At 35.8% G+C, this 22,532-nt stretch overlaps 2 protein-coding genes, 3 non-coding genes and 1 pseudogene across 6 annotated transcripts; 5 read left to right on the top strand and 1 right to left on the bottom strand.

The window, feature by feature from the left end:
* The first annotated feature begins 114 nt into the window (after window positions 1-114).
* TRNAF-GAA (transfer RNA phenylalanine (anticodon GAA)) lies at window positions 115-187 on the top strand. The gene has a single exon. It is a non-coding gene; the product is annotated as a tRNA-Phe (tRNA).
* Window positions 188-253: 66 nt separating this feature from the next.
* Window positions 254-326, top strand: TRNAF-GAA (transfer RNA phenylalanine (anticodon GAA)). The gene has a single exon. It is a non-coding gene; the product is annotated as a tRNA-Phe (tRNA).
* Window positions 327-404: 78 nt separating this feature from the next.
* On the top strand, window positions 405-477 carry TRNAF-GAA (transfer RNA phenylalanine (anticodon GAA)). Its single transcript has one exon. It is a non-coding gene; the product is annotated as a tRNA-Phe (tRNA).
* Window positions 478-1,337: 860 nt separating this feature from the next.
* Window positions 1,338-5,112, bottom strand: LOC141815410 (inosine triphosphate pyrophosphatase). Its single transcript, XM_074703361.1, has 8 exons — window positions 4,857-5,112; window positions 4,582-4,646; window positions 4,427-4,490; window positions 4,337-4,346; window positions 4,150-4,181; window positions 3,954-4,066; window positions 1,663-1,739; window positions 1,338-1,580 (listed from the first exon to the last, which is right to left on the bottom strand). The coding sequence occupies exons 1-8, from the start codon at window positions 4,969-4,971 to the stop codon at window positions 1,466-1,468; spliced, it is 591 nt and encodes a 196-aa protein (XP_074559462.1). The 5' UTR covers window positions 4,972-5,112; the 3' UTR covers window positions 1,338-1,465.
* Window positions 5,113-10,640: 5,528 nt separating this feature from the next.
* On the top strand, window positions 10,641-16,644 carry LOC141814474 (putative indole-3-pyruvate monooxygenase YUCCA5; annotated as a pseudogene).
* Window positions 16,645-18,083: 1,439 nt separating this feature from the next.
* Window positions 18,084-22,092, top strand: LOC141815692 (cilia- and flagella-associated protein 20). Of its 2 annotated transcripts, none has more exons than XM_074703642.1 (6): window positions 18,084-18,445; window positions 19,839-19,914; window positions 20,008-20,039; window positions 21,057-21,298; window positions 21,499-21,735; window positions 21,834-22,092. In XM_074703642.1, the coding sequence occupies exons 2-6, from the start codon at window positions 19,862-19,864 to the stop codon at window positions 21,846-21,848; spliced, it is 579 nt and encodes a 192-aa protein (XP_074559743.1). In that variant the 5' UTR covers window positions 18,084-18,445; window positions 19,839-19,861; the 3' UTR covers window positions 21,849-22,092. The 2 variants fall into 2 exon arrangements, with proteins under 2 accessions (XP_074559743.1, XP_074559744.1); XM_074703643.1 differs by having other exon boundaries at window positions 18,084-18,449; window positions 19,828-19,914.
* The last annotated feature ends 440 nt before the right edge of the window (window positions 22,093-22,532 follow it).

Below are 22,532 nucleotides of genomic sequence, written 5' to 3'. Positions count from 1 at the left end.
GAGCGGGTTCTGTGACAATTCGACCCGTTTAGCTATTCCCATTAACCCAAGTAAGCAAACCCGTGAGACCCGACGTCGTCGCAAGGGTTTCAGTTGGCAAGGGAAAATTTTCGTGCGGGGATAGCTCAGTTGGGAGAGCGTCAGACTGAAGATCTGAAGGCCGCGTGTTCGATCCACGCTCACCGCAATTTTTTTGCCCTTTCATTTTTATTAATAATGAAATAAATATATATTATATCAGAAACTTTGATGTGCGGGGATAGCTCAGTTGGGAGAGCGTCAGACTGAAGATCTAAAGGTCGCGTGTTCGATCCACGCTCACCGCATTATTTTCCCCTTCTACTTTTTATTTTAAAATATTGATACATTGAAATAAATTTCTTATGTATTAGAAAAAATGCTGTGCGGGGATAGCTCAGTTGGGAGAGCGTCAGACTGAAGATCTGAAGGCCGCGTGTTCGATCCACGCTCACCGCAATTTTTTTCCCCTTCCACTTTTTATTATAAAATACTAATACATGAAATAAATAAATTTTATATTAGAAAAATGCTCTGCAGCGGTAGCTCAGTTGGGAGAGTTTATGATTAAACATCTGAAGGCTGTGTGTTCAATCCACGCTCACCGTTTTTTTTGCCCCCTTCCACTGTTTATTACGTTTGATTTTTTTTAATAATTAAATTAAAATACTGATAACTGACAGATGCATTGGTCACTTATACAATAGTGCACCCTCTTAATAATAAAAAAGATCAGCGGAAATTGAAAAAATAAAAAAAATCTACTTGCCATGATTAAAATAAAAATTAATTATAAAAACTAAAGCAATGGCAATCAGGGAAAAAACATTTAATTAAAAATTAGTGATAATTTGAAATTTTATCTTATTTACAATTTTATGCTTTTTTGAATTTTGAATTGTTTTTACGTATCTATAATTAAAAAGTGTTACAAATATTTATAAATGTAATTTTAAATAAGCATTCTTATTAATAATATATATACATACACACAGATATAGTGTCAAAAATATCTTTTTTATTTTCTGAAAACAAATTTTATAAATACATTGCGGAAATCATATGAAAACATTTCTAACTATATCTTTAACAAGTTGTTTATTTAGGTTTATACAACACAAAACAACATTAAGTTATACTACACTTTTTAATTTAAATAATTACAATGGTTACAAAATTTAGAATACATATTTCTTCCAATATTTTGGCTTTATTTATTTAAAAATAGATATAAATTTATTCTCCCCCTTTGTCTCAACCTCCTCCATATGACTGATTATTATCAATGAGTTGAAGCTCTTCCTAGTAATGCCATGCCATTGGAAAAACTACTTCCAAGGAAAATGTTACATGGCTCCAAAGTGTTTACAAATGTTCAAACCTCATTACTAGAACACAAAAAATGTAGTTGTCCATGGAGTTCACCTCAGTTTTTGGCTCTAGATTGTTAAGCATCTGTTTCGAAGATGTAACTAGCAGATGCAAAGTGTGATTTCACCAATGCCAGTGCCTTCGAACGATGAGATATCTTGTTCTTTTCCTCCTTGGGCATTTCAGCATAGCTTCGCCAACAAAATGCATAAAAGAAATAATCAGGAGTTGTATGATGTAAACAAGAGGTTATACTGAAAGGAAGAGTGATACGTTTGCTCGTAGCCATCTGGTTGGAAGATGGGATCCCATCCGAAATCATTGGGCCCTCTTGGAGGAACGATTTCACCCTAGAATGGAAGAACAAAAATCAATATGAAGTGATGATACATTCATGATACAGAGACAAAGCAGTTCTTGTTCTCACTAGAGGAGCAAGTCAAAGTTCCAAACATCCATGATCATCGAATGATTTTTACAAAGTGCGACTCCAATAACACGGAAAAAAAGAGATACAACAAAAATAAATCGCAAACCGAAAAGAAAAGGCTGGTCCCTATATTGTAGTTAATAAGTGAATCGATTGCAGATTTTAGTAGTAAAATGCCACAATATGGATGACAATCCCATTTGGTAATCGTAGGCAGTAGGTTTACTTGAGTGGAGTTAGTGAACTTAGAGCTTATTAATCAACTTTGCTCATGAAATACAAGAATTTTAACCGAGATGGACCTATCATGCTATGCAAATAGATTCACCAGCCACATCCAGTTAACATGAGTGCTATACATAAACAAGACCATCAAGAAAGTCTAAGTTATCAAATTTGCTCCATTCAGTTGGGTAAACCTTAATTTAGCCAACGGTGGATGTAAGCGAAACCATATCGAAACCACTAGATGTTTTGGAACCAGGTTAGTCCTGTCCTGGTAATTTATCTCAATTAGTTCCACAGTGTCGCTGCTTGTGATATACTACATAGTTGTTGGGGAAGTGATCTAGAGACCTATAGTAAGAACACTTCACAGGACATTAATTGCATGATAAAGCCTAATAACTGCAAGCAGATATCTTGAAGGTGCTGCTTCATGTATGAGCAAATATAAAGCAATGATCTTTGAATCACTTAATGAAACTAAATATCTTTGAGCCATTTCACTGACAACTGTGGTGAAGAGCAGGAGAAGATTCACTAAAATCATGCTCTGAATCATCTATCTATTTCCTCTTATTTGTTAAATGTATAAGTAGACCTTTTTCCACCACTATGAAACTAATTTATCTCTCTCAAAGCTACTCTCAACATCCCAACTTTAGCCTAATTTCATATTAGTAAATAGCTCCTACATATATTACCAATACCTGCTAACCATTTTTATAAAATTAAAATCAGTATAACAATTTCCTTAATAACTTATGCCATCACCATTCAACATTACAAAATAATTCTATATTAATAAAATAATGTTATTCTACAGTTGCGATACCAATACACGAATTTGCTTGTCAATGACCAAAATCATATTCATATTTATATTTCCTTGAACATTTCTGGAGGTAGCCTTCATATTGCAGCAACAGTTCATCATAGTATTCCCAATAAAAGTAGTACAGAAATATTTTACAAAATGTTAACTGTATTTTGAGAGTGATACTAAAAATTATTTTTCTGATGTTCATGGAAAGAAAGTGTTTCTTCTCCTATTTTCTCTATTGGGAAGAAGCTCTAAAAAGATCCTTGATTTTCTTAAAAAAATGGTTCATGGCCTCGGTTTACATAAACTCCTAAATAGCCTCATGGCCAAAATAACCCCACTAAACCCACTTGCCCTTCCACTCTACACATCCAACCAATTTGACTGCTTGTCCAACCATGATTCCGATCTATTTTTTATCTGCCATGGTCATAAAGATTCCATCAGCACTGTTGAATGCACATCTTTGGTGGGGAGAGAATGGCATTTGGGGTCATCAGGCATGCCTTTCCCCTCTTAAACATATCTGGTTGACAATTGGACCTACCATGGTTTATCAGTCGAACTGACTAGATGTACCCTCTCTAACAAATTTTTTAATCATTGATTGGCAATCACTGTTGCAGTATCACTAAATGATACAATAGTGACAACATTTTTGTGATAAAATTTTTCGTCACATATATAATCATTTTCCATAGCTTTGTAATCAAAATTCTTTAATGACAACTGCTCAATATTAGTGGTGGCTAAAAATTCATCATTTTGTAGTGTATCTAAATTATACCAGTGATGATACTCCTCAACTATATATATTAGTTGTGATTGTGTTTTATGTAAAAAAGACTGAAAAAATTAAAATGAATAATTCACTAAATTTAGCAACCATAGCATTTCAACCATCCATTCCACAGCATTTAACTTCGTAGCCTTCCTCATACTTTACTTCCATGACCAGAAAGGTTACATAAACAACACATATCTAAACTACCAAAATTATGTTAACCATCTCTTGGGAGAAAAGAACAACTAACTAGAAGTAGAGTAGAAGATAGAAGAAGTCAAAGGAAGAAGGAAAGACTTCATCACCTGAGTTTTTCCAACAAATGTAATGGGTTCGGAACTTGGACCAAGAGAAAGAGAAAAAATGCACATTGCATAGGCTGATTTATCTTCATAAGCCTTCAGCAGATTGTTCAAACCTGTAACAAGAGAAATCCTAATTGTAAAAAACATCATAATTAGAAAACTAGATAATATCATCCAAACTCTGAGATCATAAAACCTTCATGTCCAGTCTTCTGCAAGAACCACTTTCTGTATATCAATTTGAAGAGCATGCAACATTGAGAAAAACAAAGGAATCATCAGAAATCAATAGCGATGATATTTCAAAAAGAATAAGAAAGAACTTCAGTCATGTTCAGATATCATAAAAGGTACCACTTGATGGAAATGAACGGAAAACTTACATATAAGGTCCTGAAAGTAAAACAGAATAGTTATATATTAGAATTGAACAGGATATTAAATCGAACAATCAAAATGGATAAAGCAACAACCTGGGAGGCCATTTAAAGCATTAAAGCACAGGCAAGTGTCTTCTACTAGTACAGGCCCATTTACCTTTAACAAAAAAACTACCACAAGTTAATTTTTGATGATTAGAACAAAATAGAATTTTTGATGATTAACAGATTAACAAACAAGATAGTACCGAGACTGCAGCTTGTCGGGCCTTTTCCTTGGATATTTCTTCCGGTTCACCTTGTAGTTCAGGCACTGCACCCAGAAATCATCACAAGTTAATTCATTGTCCTATGATATTTTATATTGAGGCCATCTAGACGATGCAGGTCGCGCAAACCTGACGCTACATATACAAGAAAATAATTTCTTATCTTCAAGGACCCAGAATCAAAACAGGAACCTTTTCAGAATCAAAATCGGACACAGAAGAAGAAACAAGGGATGGGATGAATGGGTGATTACGATCTATCTTGAGGGACTGGAAGGGGATGGACTGGCCGAGGATGGATCGAACCTCCTCCAGCTTCTTAGCGTTCCCGGTGACGAATGTTACGGGCCGCAACAGCACCATCGGCATCTTGTCCGCTGCCTCCGTCGATGATGATCGAGACAGAGGCGGTTGCGGCCGCAGCGATCACGCCCCTTTCCCCCGTCGAGCCTCGCCGCCAGCCCTTACCCTCGTCGTCGCTGCCACTGCTGCTGCTTTATAGCCACACTGCGTGCGTTGGCTGTGGAATGGACTTGGGTCGGTTCGGGTTGAGTTGGGTCATGAGGAAACCAGTTGGGTTGGTTTGCTTTTCAGACCGGTTGGGTTTGTATTTACTGGAATTTAAATTTTTTTAATCCGAATTTTTAATCAATTAATTTTAAAAATATCTCATAAAAAAATTTTATCATTCATCAAAATAAATCAAAAAATATTTTATTATAATAAAAGAAAATTAAACGTTTATAACACTACATCTGCAATACTTTTTTATTTAATAACACGGCAAATACAAAGTTGGAGTAGAATAAAGAAACATAAAATTACAGGGTTAAAATGAAAAAATATCTGAAATCTGGTTAGACAAGTTACCGATTTGCATTTTATAACCAAAGAAGAAAGAAGAAAGAAAAGAGAACTCAAAAGTAGCCCACCTCTTTCTTCCTCTCCCGGAGAAGAAGAGGATAATTAAATTCAGAAAGAAACGAGCAAGATTCACAGAAATCCAACAATTAATGTGCCAAATAAGCGATCTGATTCAGTTTTAATCGCAGATTTTCTTCCACCTCTTCAAGAATTGCCGTAAGTTCCAGGAAAGAACGATCTGAAGAAGAGAGAACAATCAGTAGGAAGAGGAATTTGATTTGGATTTGATTGCAGATTACCTCAGAGGCCATCCTCAAACCCGCTGTAACATCCAGACCTCTTTATTTTGTGCAATTTGTTGTTTTCTTTCTGGTGATTTATTCCCCTTCTTCGCAGATTTCTTCTTTTTGTTGCGGGCGTTTTTTTTGTTTTTGTTTTGGATTTCGTACATAGATCGGTTTCTTGATAACCGATCTGAAGCATTTCTTTTTTTGCAAGATGAATCCTGGTCCTGTACTCGGGAATCTTGGTGGTTCTAAGCCATTTAGGGTTTGGTTTGGTTTCGAAGAAATCGGACCAGTGAGATGGATGAGTTTGAGATGTATGGGTTTGGGAAAAGAATCGGCTTGGCCTAGTACCTTCTACCTAGATCTGGGGATAGATTCTTCGCTTCCCTTGCCTTTAGGAAACAGAAACCCTTTCATCCTCTTTTGCTTTCAGGTGAAAGAAGACTTTCAAATCCTTTCATTCCCTTCACTATGATTTTTGCGTATGGTAGGTCCGTATACATTTTGTTTGCATCTTACATCTCCTCGACCTGGTGCACCTTGAATTGACAAAAGGCATTATTCTTGCTACAACCTACAATTTCTAAACTGCCGGAGTGTATGCAGTATCTGGAAAGTCTCTTTAACATTGACTTGTCGACTTATAGTTCTTTATTTTCTGGTTGGCAATTTGTTGGAATGTGTTCAGTATGGATAATTGCCCTTGTTCCACAATTTAAGTGCTGGCCTAGGACTTGTTCGTGAATTGTGGAGTATTGCTTAGTCTATTTGTGATTGATACCAAGGCTGTAATTTATGCAATCTATGTAGAGCATTGGATATTGTTGACTTTGCTCTTGTTTATAGATTCTACCATAATATAATCCTCTTGCTACTAGTGACCAAGATTTTTGTATTGTTGGATTAAATTTAATATAGTTTGGAAAACATAGGTAGCTCGTGTGTGGAGCTCAAGTGAAAGTTTCTTTCCTGGTAAGTCCTAATTATTCTTTGCGATGCAGAATGTCCTTTTATATGGTCTTAAAGCTATTATTTTTCCTCTATATGTTTTAATTGCTCTGATTACTACAGTTATTTTAGAATCATTTTTCTTTACAAGTCACATGTACAACTTATTCTTGGTGGTTATGCAATGTGGGTAATATCAGTTGTAGGAAATATATGGCTTATTGGTTTAATGGCTAACAAGGTTTGCCGCCCTAGGTATGCCACAATGGCAGGATGATGTACCAAATAATTGAGACATCGTTGCTTTTTGTTGTTCGTTACAACCCATTTACTAAGACTAATTGGAATAAGTTAATTGATTTCCTCTATTTGTTTTGACAATATTCTACAGGTGATCAACACATAAACAAAGAGGAATATCAATGTAGATTATTTTTTTATTTATGAATTTTAAATTTTATTTACTGTGGTCTTTCCTTGTTGATATCCAGTATTATGTGTAGAAGACAGAAAGTTGTTTTTCTTTCCTGGTGTGTGTGACGCGGGGGTGGGGATTCAGAATAGGGAAATTTCTTTTATTATGCTTCACTATTCTTTTCCCGTATGCTTAGTTTTATTGTTCTATCCGCTTTAAGTCTCATAGGTATTCATTGTCTAAAAGGCTCTTTAGTGATATTTTTATTGGGATTTTTGGTGGTTTTGAATTAAGAAAGTGGTGTAAGAAGGTTTTATGGAGTTAGAAGCTTGAAACAAGGCTTTAAGAGATCCCATTCCAAAACCTAAAGGTGGATGGTATACTTGAATTGACGCCAAAGATGTATATAGAGTAACTGCATAAGAAGAAATTGGTTAAGTATGTATGTAACTGAACTATGTGTTTGTAACAAGCCCAAATAGTCATGTAGTTGGATAAAAAACCCCATATGTGCTTGTTTAGGATACAGATAATGGTTAAATACTTTTTCTTGTATTCTGATAATGAACAAGCTGACGAACAAAGTTAAAAACAAAATGTTAAGTTTGTGATGGAAGTTTATGATTAGTTCATTTTTAAAAATCAGAATAAGCTCACTTTATGATAAAAGGTGATGGCTTTTGTGCAACACAGGTCAGTGATAAGAGATATCCCATGTGCTTTACTTCCTATAGTTGACACCATTCTGGTAGGTTGGTTTTTCTTTCAATATGATATATGAGTATAAATTATTTTTCTTTCACTTGCTAACTTCGCTATTCTGTTTTGCTTGGGCCTATGTGTCACATGAGTGCACTAGAAATTGATGGACGCCCAACTTATCAGCATATTAATTGAATTTATGGATTTATATGTCTATTCATCTAAGTCAATTAAGATTTTTATGAGCTTATTTGAGAGGTATACACCAATGTGAGAAGAAAGAATTATAATGGGTGATGAAAATTGCAAAATGCATGTAGATGCAGATCATAGAAGAAAAAAATAATACAATATAGCAGATTATGTCATTGTGCACATATGCCTGTATCACTTCCTTCAAAGCTCCTTCAAAGAATTGTATACTCATTATTCATAGGATCTCTTTGTATTGTGAAAACAAAAGGATTCTAATTTTATGTCTTTATCAAATTTAGTATGTTAATATTTTTAACACAGAGCATTTGCTACCTTATCAGGATACTCAAGCTGCTATATTTATACACTAATTTTAATTTCTTTCCATAATGATGCTAGTACTCTTGTCTACAACACTATCCTCTCCAGAAAGATGTAATTGATACATAGACAACAATGTCTCTTTATGGTAGCTCACAATGTTACCTTATTCTGTGAACGTTTAAGCCTCCTACATTGTAGCTTTATAATAACATAGGATTTACTATCTTTGAAGGTATTGGAGTCATCATCTTTGTTTGTGCATTTTTTCATAAATCACACTGCATCAATCTGATGCCATCATTGTAAAAATAAGACATAGTTGATACTTGGTAATGATGTTTCTTCATGGTTGCTATCGACATTACCTTGTTCATTAGCAGAGACTTTCAATATATATGATATGAATTATGAAAAACAAATTTTGAGAGTTGCTACCTAACTGTTTTTTGAGATTCAACAAAGATTTTCCTTGGGTCATTACCTTGTTCTTATGTTCGTTGTGGAAGCTATCATCTTGATTTTCTAGTTTACTCATTTGATTCGTTACAGTGAGGGAGAAAGATGCAAAATAAATAAAATTGGTCCAAATAAACAAAACCACTTAAGGATCCAAAATATATTATTTTATTTTAGTTTACTGCTTTGCTCTAGTTTTAATTAGATTGGTTATATGTAAAATTTTATTTGAGGCTTTAGCCTATTGTATAAGTAAATTTGTCCGTTAACAAAGTTTCTACTATTCTGATTTTCTCTTTTCTCTCATTGTGAGTTTGCCAATTGAGTCATGCAACCTTGTTATTCATCATTTAACTTGTCTAACTATAGACTCTATTGGATGCTTTTGAACATAATAGTCATACCATCTTGACATAATTTCTCATATTTTATCATTGTTCATAACTTCTCTTAATTGCTCCTAGATAATAATATTTTAATTCCACACGTCTATCTTGGCATTCTTATTTCTGTTAATTACCGTTTTTTCTCTTTATAATCTGATATAGTCATTCACCCAAACAAGATAACTGATCTATTAGCTTTGTTTGACCCAACCACTAGCTCAATATATTAAGCTATGTTAATATGAGCTCACTCATTTAAGCTCATATACCTCCTACAAAAACTCTCAATGTGAGACAAAGCTAACGTTGTTGCCACAATAGCACTGGCATGTCAATTGAACCTGGGTATGTGGCAGAAGAACAACCTGCAGGGAGCTATAATGGAACTTCATTAACTTGGTAACCTTAATCACTAGCCTAAAATACTAAATAGCAATCATTCATCTAAACCTATGATTTCGTTCACTAGCACAAAACATATTGTGAACTAAATTAGGGTGTCAGACAAGAACTTTATAAAAAGAATTCACGCATCTAAACCTATGGCTTCCATCACTATCAAACAACAGTTTGTGGACTAAATTAAGGTGTTAAACAAGAACTTTCTAAAAAAAAAATTCCATACAAGTGGCAAGTCGATTTATAAGCTAATTTTACCTTAGCTAGGGAATTGATAGTAATCCTAGAGTGTTAAAATTGGTGAGGACGTTTTTATTAGGAGTTTATGAAAGGTAGCACTGAATTGTCACTATCTTTTTGTGGCTTATTGTAAACTACATTTGTTTCTTTTGTTGATATCTTTTAAAATTGCGGCCAAAGCATTAATGTAGATGGAACCTAGAATTGTAAAAAGAAAGCCTACTAATTGTTTCTGTATGAGTTTGATTTCTTTGATTAATGAATTTATTTATGTAAACTTCACGCATGTTGGAATGCTTAATGTGAACTACTTTACAGCAGTAAGTATGCTGAAGATGACAGAAATAAAAGGAAGCAGTACAAGTACACTAGATATTGCTGTTTCACACAAGGAATTGGACGAGATTTCATGCTCCATTTGTATGGAATATCCCCATAATGCCGTCCTCCTCTTGTGCAGTTCTCATGAAAAAGGCTGCAGGTCTTACATTTGTGATACAAGTTACAGGCATTCCAATTGTCTGGACCGATTCAAAAAACTTCAAGTGGACAGCAACAAGATATCTTCCGAACCTAGATCTTCAACCTTTGAGAGTTCTTATGTTAGAAATGTCGACCAAAATATTTCTCGTCTGGTGTTACCACGACCTATGTTAATAAGAAACTTGGTTGAAACAGATGGTCGAAGTAATTTGGTAGCAAGTGCTGAAGGTGTCTCTGTTGATTCACTTGGAGAAAATAATAATGGCCAAGAACACGAGGCATTTACAGAAGCTCGAGGTGAAGAGCAGAATCGACTTGAGGAGTCTAGAGGTAGTGTTGCTCCAGAAACTTCTCTAAAATGCCCTCTTTGTCGAGGTGTTGTTATGGATTGGATGATTGTGAAGGAAGCAAGAGAGTATCTTGACCTGAAACCAAGGAGTTGCTCTAGGGAGTCTTGCTCTTTTTCTGGCAACTATAAGGAGCTACGGCGACATGCCAGGAGAATCCACCCTGCCACTAGGCCTGCTGATATTGACCCATCACGTCAGCGAGCATGGCGTCGTCTGGAACATCAACGGGAATATGGTGATATTGTCAGTGCTATCAGATCAGCAATGCCTGGTGCAATCGTGCTTGGTGACTACGTCGTCGACAGTGGAAATGGACTATCTCATGATAGGGAACGCAACAGCTCGGGTGAGGATGCTGGATCATGGTGGACAACATTCTTCCTTTTCCATATGATCAACAACCCAGTTGAATCCCTTGACGAGCCTAGGGGTTCATCGAGAGCGTGGCGCACACATAGGCGTTCAGGGCACCGTAACCTCTGGGGCGAGAACCTGCGGGGCATGCAAGATGACGACGATGATAACATTGATGATATTCCAATACCAAGGAGGCGTAGGAGGTTCATAAGAACCAGGCCTGAAGAGGAGCAGCCATAAGATATAACCCTTTCCTGGTAATCATAAACTGCCTGGATTTACCTGAACGTTACTTTTCCAACGATTTGTCGGTAAATTCCTAGTCTGAGCTGACGAAACTGCTTTTGTCTGAAGTATCATCTGATACTTTGAGGCTGTTGCAGTTCACTGGAGTGTGGAATTGTGAAGCTCCAAAGGAATTGACGCCCGAAACTGGAATGCCTGATCCGAGATGGTTCTCTTTAGGTAATGAACTATATTTCCTACTCTAATAGGATGTTCTTGGGGATCATGAAACTGGGTAGGCTTGCTGGTGCTAGTCTGCATGAACTGGAATGCTTGCTTGCTCTTGTTGTTGGTTGTCAAAATTTGATATGTTGGTGAAACATTAAATCCCTGGCATTGACAAAGTGTACATAGTTTAATTCTCTCGATACATTTATCTCAAACTAGGTTTGGAAGGGCATCATCTCATGCTTTAATCTCATAACCCTTGATGAACTTCAAAGTATTTGTACGTTTGATTACAAACTAGGTTTTCTATTCTTATTAAAAAAATTGTATATACCCTAATTATATAAAATAACATCTCTTGCCCCAATTTATAGAGATATTGACTTCCCATATTTTATCTCTTCAGAAGAAATATATGGCAAGATAGTTAGGAGGGTTGCATGGGTATTAACTCTCTATTTTAAATTCCATTCTTTTATCTTTTTTGTTAAAAAATATTTATTATTCTTCTATGCAACGTCTTAATATTAGGTTAAAAAAATATTATTTAAAATTTTTTTAGAAGTTTCAAAGAATTTTAATTATTTAAGATTATTTTTTTTATGTTATAATAGTTATGATTTCAAGGTTGTTATAATTGTTATAGTTATAGGAAATACAAAATTGAAATTGTTATAATTATAATTTACAATTATTGTAGTTGTAGTAGTTATGATATCTTAGTGCTATAATATGTGTAGTTATGATTTCATAGTTATTACAATATGTCTGATTAATTTAGGATTTAAATAAGAGATATAGATATTTTAGTGTCTCTTTGATAATTAAAACAAATTATTTTTTTGATATTTTTTCCTCTTTTTTATGAAGCCTCTTTTTTTTATTTTTCAACAATTTTCCCTCAGCTTTATTAATAAAAACATGCGAGGCTTTAACAACTTTCTATAATACACTAAGCATAAATCTATAACTTCAAGAGATAATTAATAGCATACAAACTAGCGCGAATAAAATATTATTTTAGATAATATTTACTAAGATGTTAAACCAACTAGATTCATAAAACTTTTGATGGAAGCCCGAAGATAACAAGAAATGAATTGATAAATGGAGGTTGAAACTTAGTTATTTTCATGATGGCATGGAGGTTGAAACTCAGTTATTTTCACTATTATCTTATGGTAAAAGTGAGATGGTTAAGTCCGTCAATAACAAAGCAATCATTTGAAATTTAAAATTCAACTACGATGAATAAAAAAAAATCAAATTTGAGAATACTAACTGTTAGATTAAACTGTCATTTTTACCATTTGATTTATTCAAAAGATCAATGAGAGATTATCAGAGGACACGATCAATCATTTCAAGACTAATGGATCCAAAAAATTAGATATCTAATATTAATTTAAAAATATAAATTGCTCGATCTTTTCTTTGGAAAGCACAGTGTTGTCGATGACACCCCTCGGCGTCGTCACCATCTCCTTGGAGCATTATATTATTCCTTTCGCAGACTCAGAGCTGTACTACATCCAAAGACATTCCTGCACATGCCGTGTTGTTCCCAGGACAATGACCCCACTTTACAAATCATTCCCTCCTCCTTCTGACATAATTACTATAATATAATATCAATCAGTATTAAATATTTATAATAATTATAAACGCTCAACAGTAACTGAACGCCTAGACCTAACCTAAACGACGTCGCAGTGCATGCTTGCGCATAACTAAAAAGATTTGGTCCGGTGCATGAAGCCGAGATTTGTTCTGTCTTGTTGCACTGATGCCACTTGAAGATGGTGGTGCAGTTTCTTTTGTCGGCTTCTCGTTCGAAGTCCAATGAATTGCACACAGTCAATGTTCAAAGAGATAGCAGAGGTCTATCTTTCCGTATCAGAAGTTAAATCAACAATCAGAAGTGATAATTGTTCTTTTTTGATTGTCCCTTTTGTTTGAAAAATATTATGGAGCTTAGATTTTTGGATAAATTTTTTTTATAAAAAAAACATCCTTTTATTAAAATCGTAAGGATAATTTTTTTATTTTTAAAATTATTCTTATTTTTCACACTTTTAATTATAATAGTTCATAGATAACGGTTATAGTTCATAAATACTATATTATAATTTTTTTTATTTATTATCAATATTGATTTATATTATATTATAATAATATTTCAATTCTGATTAACACTAATAAAATTATATTAGAGCATCCATAACTCACTCCCATTATAACACTCTCTATCTCATTAAAAAGCATGGATTACATTCACTGTCATTATAACAACATATCTTTTTACTTACATTCCTTTTAATATTAACACTCAGGTCTCTCATCCACTCAATCATCTTAAAATTATATCATATTAAATAAATATATTTTAAAATATTAAAACTATTATTATTATTTTTAATAATAATCTTACTTTTAAAATATAATTTTACTATTTTTAAAAAATAATATTAAAAATTTTATTCAATTTTAATTAGCCGTTAAAGCTAACCATTTTAATAAATATAATTAAAAAAATACACGTGGAGTGGGGCAATCTATTGGTTAGCCCACCCCACTTATAATTAAACGTGTTTAATTGTTTGAACGCGTTCAACTAGAGCGGTGTTATAACACCTCTCCACAATGGTGTTTAACACCAATGGAATGTCATAACACCCCATTAAAAATATCCATTGTGGATGCTCTTATAACAATTATAATTTTTATTTTTTTATAATTTGAATGCTTCATCTCATGTCAATATTAATAAATATTAATTAACATAGATCAATATTATTTCTAATCAATATTAATTAATATTATATTATTATGATTATGATATAATAATTATGAAATCATAATTATAGTAGTTATGGGATTATAATTACTATAATTATAACTAGTACAATAGTATTAAAAATAAAATATATAATGAGGTATCATTATAAATAAAAAAATATTCTTTTGACTATTCCAACAAAAAAAAAGGTGCTTTGAACTTATGTCCTTATTTTTCTTGCGTGAAAAATGAGGAATCCAAAATTAACGTTAGATGCCATCATGTTAGTCTCAATATTAATTATAAAAATGGAGATAAGATTAGAGAGCTAAAATATAAAGAAGTATCGACAATATTCACTTGGAAAAGTTGAAAGTGATGGATCTAGTTGATCAGTGAACATTCAAAATAATGTTATAACTAATAGTAATATTTTCAATCTTTGAATAGCGTTATCACTGAGAGAATAGTCTACTAATTGATAAGATCAATTTTCAAATAATTTAATATTGCTCCAATTAATGATCGGTCTATCATTTATTTTGATGATTTATAAACAAATTTTATAGAATTAGATTGATTATTTTCAAAATTAATAAGATAATAAAAATTAAATATCTGATTAAAAAAATATTATTTCAATTGACTTAATTAAAAATATTGATACAATTAAAAAAATATTATTCCAATACAAGAGTTATCAAGTAGAAGAGGATTGAAAATAATTTAAAAAAAAAGAAAAAGAAAAAGATCCATCGTACCGTACTCATCATTTGAGAATGACTTTTCAGAGCCTTATTTATAGCATTTCCCTGACCCTCTCATCCCTCCTCACCGCTGTCCGCCGTCTGCCTCAATTCTCTTCTTCACCTCCTAATTCCCTTTCCTTATTTACTCCTCCTCCTCCTCCTTCCTCTTCTCCGAGTCAATTCTGGTCTCCATCCCTGCCGGCGGAAGGAAGACGACGAAAAGACAGAGTATATGGTGCAGGACTTAATGGAACACTGCAGACAGCCATGCACGTGGGTGAACGGCACGATCATCGTCGGCGCGGGGCCGTCCGGGCTGGCCGTGGCCGCCGGCCTGTGCCAGCGAGGGGTGCCCTTCGTCGTCCTCGAGCGCGCCGACTGCATTGCCTCCCTCTGGCAGCGCCGCACCTACGACCGCCTCAAGCTCCACCTCCCCAAGCAGTTCTGCCAGCTCCCCGACTTTCCCTTCCCGGATTACTACCCAGAGTACCCTTCCAAGGACCAATTCGTCGAGTACTTGGAGTCCTACGCTGCCCGCTTCGCCATCAGCCCCCGCTTCGACCACTCGGTGCGCTCCGCCAAGTACGACGACGCCACCGGACTGTGGCGGGTGTCCGCCGTCGTTGCGGGCGCTGAGGTGGCGGAGTATACTGGGCGGTGGCTGGTGGTGGCCACCGGCGAGAACGCGGAGAAGGTGGTTCCTGAGCTGGAGGGGCTGCTCGATGAGTTCGGCAGCGACGTGACTCATGTCTGCGACTACAAGTCCGGCGAGCGCTACCGGGGCAAGCGCGTGATCGTCGTCGGCTGCGGAAACTCCGGCATGGAGATCTCCCTCGACCTCTGCGACCATAATGCTTCGCCATCCGTAGTAGTTCGAGACTCGGTGCGTGCTCCGATCGATCATCCTCCACCACAAAACTTTAAGATTTTTTCAGAAAATTTTTACTCGATCGATCTGCTCTAACAAAATCGAACCTTGACATCAGGTTCATGTGCTGCCGCGGGAAGTGATGGGGAAATCGACGTTCGAGCTCGCCGTTCTGCTGCTGAAGTGGCTGCCGCTGCGGGTGGTGGATAAGATTCTGCTTGTGCTGGCATGGGCGGTGCTGGGAAACGTCGCCAAATTCGGGTTAAAGCGGCCTTCCGCCGGTCCGCTCGAGCTCAAGAACACGCACGGGAGGACGCCAGTGCTGGACACCGGCGCACTAGCCAAGATAAAGTCCGGCGAAATCAAGGTAGTTCCCGGAATCAAGAGATTCTCTCCAGGAAAAGCGGAGCTCGTGAACGGCCAAATCCTCGACGCCGACGCCGTGATCTTGGCCACGGGATACCGCAGCAACGTCCCACAATGGCTTCAGGTGCTCATTCCGACGAACTAATCTCTGCCTCGTGTTGCAGACACTAAATCGAAAGAAGCTGATCCACTGAATTCTGGTGCAGGGCTGTGATTTCTTCAGCAAGGACGGGATGCCGACGAGTGCTTTCCCCGACGGATGGAAGGGTCCTCGCGGGGTGTACGCAGTTGGGTTCACAAGGAGAGGGCTCTCCGGTGTTGCTTCAGACGCAGTGAGGATCGCCAACGACATTGGCATGGCATGGCATGGCAACAAGAGACGAAGCTGGGAAAGAGGAGATCATGCCTGTCCCCATTCTGACGCCATGGCATGCATCTTCCACACTACAGAGACTGCTTGTACTTGTACATAGACGAAGACCAAATATACTAAAAATACAACACCTTTGTGTCATTTATTCAACTGAAATTAATTGAATTCTTTTAAAACTTTTGTCTTCCAGAAAAGAAAAATCATCAAGTCCTTTCATTGCCATGCTGCAAATTGGATCTGCGAGATATCATGATTGGGACCTATCATAACATGCATAGACTGAAAGCTTTGAATGGTCACTGACCCTGATGATACAAAGATCCAAAACTAGGCTAAAAAGGCTACATGTAGTGTTCTAATTCTCATAATTACATGGTGATTCATGATATTGCACCATACTTAACAACTGAAGGGGATGTTTGCAGATAAGTAACCATCGACTGTTCTCTCAAGTTCACTCACTTTTATTGCTGATGACGTGCAAGCCAAAGCAAATGCGATGGATCCATCGAATTGCTTGTGTTTTGTTGTCCTTTTGAACTGTTTGCGATGGTTCTCTCAGCTCATGTGTGCTTGTAAAACTTTCAGCTGCAGCGCACGTCTAGTCAGTCGACTTCGCAGAGGAATCAAACGTGATCGTGGAGGATAACGAACTGAGATGGTGGTTAGGTTGTCGCATGCAAAGGATGTAGAATTGTGTTTGACATTGGCAATGGCATAGTTTCCAATTGAGTATTATTCCAAATAAGAAGGGCTAAAATATCATGCCTTTTTTGTTTTTTGTTTATAAAAATAATGCTTAATTATTTTTTTAAAAAATTTATTAGCTTCAAAGAAGTTCAATAATAATGTCTAACTGAATTAAGAGTTTGAATCAAGTTACTTTGGCACATAATTGGGTTAATTATGATAAGACAGATTTATTAAAGTGGATAAGAGTTGAATCTAGATGAAGCTGAGGTAATGTCTATCGTGGCTAACTATAACTTTTTAATTTACCTCTTCACAGATGGTCGTAAAGTCGCTGAGATAACGAATTTCACTTTTTTATTGAAGAATTTGAATCAAGTTTAAGTCAAATTCACCTCTAAGACTATAATAATAGTCTGACTTTTAGCAGTTCCCATTACAGTGCACTATAGAAAAATTTTTCTTTAATGGGATGATAAATTAAAGAACATTGACCATTTGGATGGATTGTCACGAGTACTTCTCGATTTATCCTGGTAGTTGATGAAAAATTTTTATAAGACTGAATCGATAATCTTAAAAATTAATCGAATGGTAAGAATTAGATATCTGATTAGTAAAAAAAATGAAGTCAAATTCAAATTCAAAAAAATCAAGTCAAAGGAACCAAACTTGAATCGAACGAACCAAGCTAAAAAACCAAGTCAACCGTGTCAACAAACCGCTGGGTTGAACCGATTACCTTTATACTCGACCTACCGACAAAGGACGCCCCTGCGTCTTCGTTCGTGCCCCTTTCGATCGTCGCCACCGCTCCGGCCTCCACCTCCAAACCTAAGTGAGCCCCGGCGCTCTCCCTTGCCTCCAGGCTCCAGTGCATATAGACGAGCGCCTCTGCCGTAACCACACCGCATCGGACTGTTCTTCTGCTCCGCCGGTCTCGGTTGCGCATACCCAGGCGAAGGAAACGAAGCGAGAAGACCTATCTCCTTCCCTCCTCCACCTCAATCCAGCATCCGATAGGCGGCAACGTTTGATCTTCCATCTTCTCTCCTCCGTAGGGTGCTTGGAAGAGCTTCCTCGGAAGATTTGTGAAGGAATTGGGGAAGCAACGGAAAATTTGGATCTCTTTGTCTAGTAGTCCGTGCTGTTTGCTAGTGTAAGTTGTTTCCTGCTCTTTAAAAATTCGGTGGTAGTTTTATGATCTCATTCTTTATTTACGCTGAACAGAGCAACTTCTCTTTAGGGTTGTTTTTATCTATCGACTATTTAGTATTTAGATATGAGTTTGATGGCTCGTTCCCACTCTTCCATGTGAGATACAAAAGTTATCGTCAGATTTATATTAGTTCAGAATTTTTCGTTGACATATAAAATAAACAGTGTCTATTCCATGTCTGGAGGTGAGGATTGCGTTAGACTTCGACAATTAATTAAAAATAATGTTAAAATCTTAGGTTGTCACTCATTATGGTATTAGCCTTCACAATCCATGTACTGCAATATGTAAAGAGTGGTCTAGAAGGTTGCTGCCACCCATCGACACATCATTGCTCACATGGGCTGGAGGTTCTGACATTGTTGTGAACCACTGCGGGTATTGTGAGTACAAGATTAAGTTAGTATCTTGAGAAACAGGAACACCTCTACGAAATAAATTCAAGAATTTATAGTTGTGATTGTTTGGAGAAAAATAAAAACAATATACTTGTAGGAAAAAGTAGGTTGGAGAAAAGAATAGAGAAATAGGTAAGACAAGCTTTTAATATGGTATATTTAAAAGAAATATAAAAATTATAGTAGATGTAAAAAAAAAGATACAAGGATAAAGTTGTTGAAGTCGAGAGAATTTGAGATAAAATTGTAGTATAAAGTTAAATTTAGGAAATAAAATACTACATTTTGTAAGCCCTCAGTGAGGATTTAAACATAAAATAAGAAAAGATTTTCAGAAAAAACTATATGAAATTATGAGTGTATGCTTACATGCTTACAATTGAAAATTTTATACTTCTAGGAATTTAGATGAACATATAAGGAGAGTGAGGTTCTGAGAAATATAAAAGTGTGCATTGCTTTAGATTTAGGGAAAGAAATCAAGAAGATAGTATGATTTTGGATTTTGCTGCATCTTATGTGAACAACCAATGCCTGATTGAACTTGCTTCATCTTTCTTGTTTCTTTTTAGTAAGTTTGAGATTTGACTATTCAGAATCTAATTTGTTTTTGCCTGGATTTGCTTTAAACTAGCCGTGCTTTTTGGTAATGTTTGTTTGATTTAAGTTTTGTTGTCTCATATATTTGTTGAAAAGTTGTGAACATGTGAAAGAAAATTGTCAGTGATGTCACTGTAACGATAAGTTCCTGTTTCCTTTGAACCAAACATTGTTGTTCACAGACTATGCAAAGTCTCAACAGAAATAGTAAATAAACAATATCTTGAAACTTAATTTTTTGTAGCAGCAATCTGCTCTCATTCTGGTGATATTTGTGACTATTAACTTCATACTTAAATTTTTAATGATGTTGTTCTTTGGTAATTGTTTTCTAGTTGGCATTCACTCCATCCTCAATATGTTCAAGAACACATTCCAGTCCGGTTTCTTATCCATTCTCTACAGCCTTGGGTAATTCCACTTTTATTTTTTTTAATCCTTTTCTATAATTTTTGGTTGCAAGTTGGATGACATGATGCTTACTATCTATGAATCTTTGAACAGGACCAAACCTCTGCAGATATGGGATAAAGAAGGTAAAGACGTTTTTCTCTTTGTAGCGAAGGGTCAACAATGATGCTTGTGAAGTTTATGTGATGCAAAAGAATCTGTATGTCAGTTATATCTTCGCTAGAGATTTCAGGTTCAAGCTTATTTTCAATGCATTGAATCTCAAGTTTACATAGCCGCCACATATGCAGGATCCATATTGTTATATGTGGCGGCTTTGTAGTCCCCGTCCAAATCTGGCTTGGCAGTCACATCTGTGGCCTAGACGTTTTTTAAAATCCTGGGTAGATGGAGACAAACAGGTGGACTTCTAGTTTGCAAAATAGGATAGGAAAAATCTACAGGAAATTGAATTTGATTTGAAGAGGAAGTGATCAACATCACGAGCCAAGGAAGAAATGAGAGATTTTGGTACCATGAGTGAAGGGGAGGCTATAATCAACGCCATGCCCATGTCCTCCCCTCAAACCAAGAATACAAGAAGTCCAGTTTTCTTTCTGATTGGGCATCTTGAATTCATGAGCCATCCTGTCAACTAGACTTGCATACTTTCAATCAAATGCTTTCCCTCTATGTTCAGATTTGAAAGACCTGAAAAGATATCTAATACTTTAATCTGTTAGTATCAAAACTGAATACCTTAATTGTTAGTAACTTAGTATAGGAAGTCCATACTAATTTCTTTTCAATACCTTCTTAATGTGTGGCTTTTGGCTTCTTTCACAATTTCTCTATGCTACCCTTCACTTGCGTGATTTTTTTGGTATAGCTAGAACTTAAATTCATACAACAATGCTTTCCCTTCTCCATTTGAAACATTACAGACATCTCTTCTTTAGCAAATTGAGTGCCGCAAAGTTAGTGCATCATGTTCACAGGAATGAATGCTTTTTATTAAAACCTTTCATCCTACAAATGGGATAATCAAGATTTGAGGCTTATGGAGTAGGCGTATTGCATGAATATGATTTGTTAGACAATTTTGGCTTTTTAGTAGTGACTAAGGTCACTAAGCTAATTGAAATCTGAGAATTTTTTTGCAGTTGTCAATGGACAGGTGAGACGACTACAGGATGAAGATATCCAATCAAATGTTCTTGAAATAGTTGGCTCAAATGTGCAGTCAACTTATATTACATGCCCAGCTGATCCTAATGCAACCCTTGGCATCAAGTTATCTTTTCTGGTCATGATTGTAAAGAATTTAAAAAAGTATTTCTCTTTCGAGATACAGATTTTGGATGATAAGAATGTTCGTCGCCGTTTCAGAGCTTCAAATTTTCAGGTGTGTAGTTTCCAATTCTTTCCTGTTCTTTCACTCATTTATTTTTCTATAAAATATGATAATCGGAATAATTGGATAATGTTAATATAAAGGAGGAAGATAAAAAAAATTATTATATAACCAGTGACAGAATGAAGCTGTGGTGACAGAATTTTTCATAGGAAGAAATAAGATATTCATGATATTTACTCTGCTTGCAGTCTGTTACCCGAGTGAAGCCATTTATCTGCACCATGCCTCTTTCACTGGAAGATGGATGGAACAACATTCAACTAAACCTTACCGATTTAACGAGAAGGGCATATGGCACAAATTATGTGGAGACTCTGAGAGTGCAGGTCCATGCAAACTGCCGTCTCAGAAGAATTTATTTCTCTGACCGTCTCTACTCAGAGGAAGAGCTTCCACCCGAGCTGAAGTTGTATCTCCCAATGCAAGTAAGCACATCTTAACCTTCACCTCCAAGCGCACTGCTTGTTTATTGATTTTATTATTCATGCCATGTCTCCAACTGTGCATCTGTTGCTAATTGCAGAAGCACAACACCTAAAGAGGAGCAGCATAAGAAACAAAAAAACTCTTGTAGTCTCAACCAAGGTGCCAGTTTTTATGTCTCTGAATCTAGTTTTATTTAGTCGACTGTGTCATTATGTTTAGACTTAAAGCCAAATTTTCCTATATCTTGACATAGTCATTTATTCGTCTGTCACCTTGAAGTAGCACATTATGTTGAATTTACTACTGTTTTATTAACAATATGAACTTTTGTGATTGGTGCTCTTCGGCAATGTTTCTTTAAGGGTTAATTTCAATTTGGTTCTGCAGTTATGTTTTCAACTGTCATCTCTATCAATTGTCCATATAACACATGTGACAATAGCAGGTGTCCACTTGTTTACTCTTTGTTTGTGATGTTAACTAAAAAAATAAAAGCTTAAGCTTCGATGGTGAGTTGGTTCCTGTAATGGCATTAGGAGGAAATCAAATAACCAAGATGGATTCGACAAAGAGACTATAATATGTATACCATATTGAAGTATTTTTATATATAGTATTTCATCAATGTGATCGATATATTCAGTTTGCTTAGCTTGACCAGTATAACTTACTGGCTTCTTCGACCTATTTGTCTCACTTCACTTGCTAAACCTTTTTATTAAGGGTCATCTAAAGTAGGAATGTTTGTATGTTTATTGAACTGATATAAAGAATAGCAATGAAAGACGAGTAATTC

The sequence above is a fragment of the Curcuma longa genome, chromosome 21 (genome assembly GCF_044706935.1).
Source record: "Curcuma longa cultivar G26 ecotype Majalengka, Jawa Barat chromosome 21, ITB_CL_G26_1.1, whole genome shotgun sequence".
Lineage (NCBI taxonomy): Eukaryota > Viridiplantae > Streptophyta > Magnoliopsida > Zingiberales > Zingiberaceae > Curcuma > Curcuma longa.
This window is presented reverse-complemented; position numbering and strand designations above follow the sequence as displayed.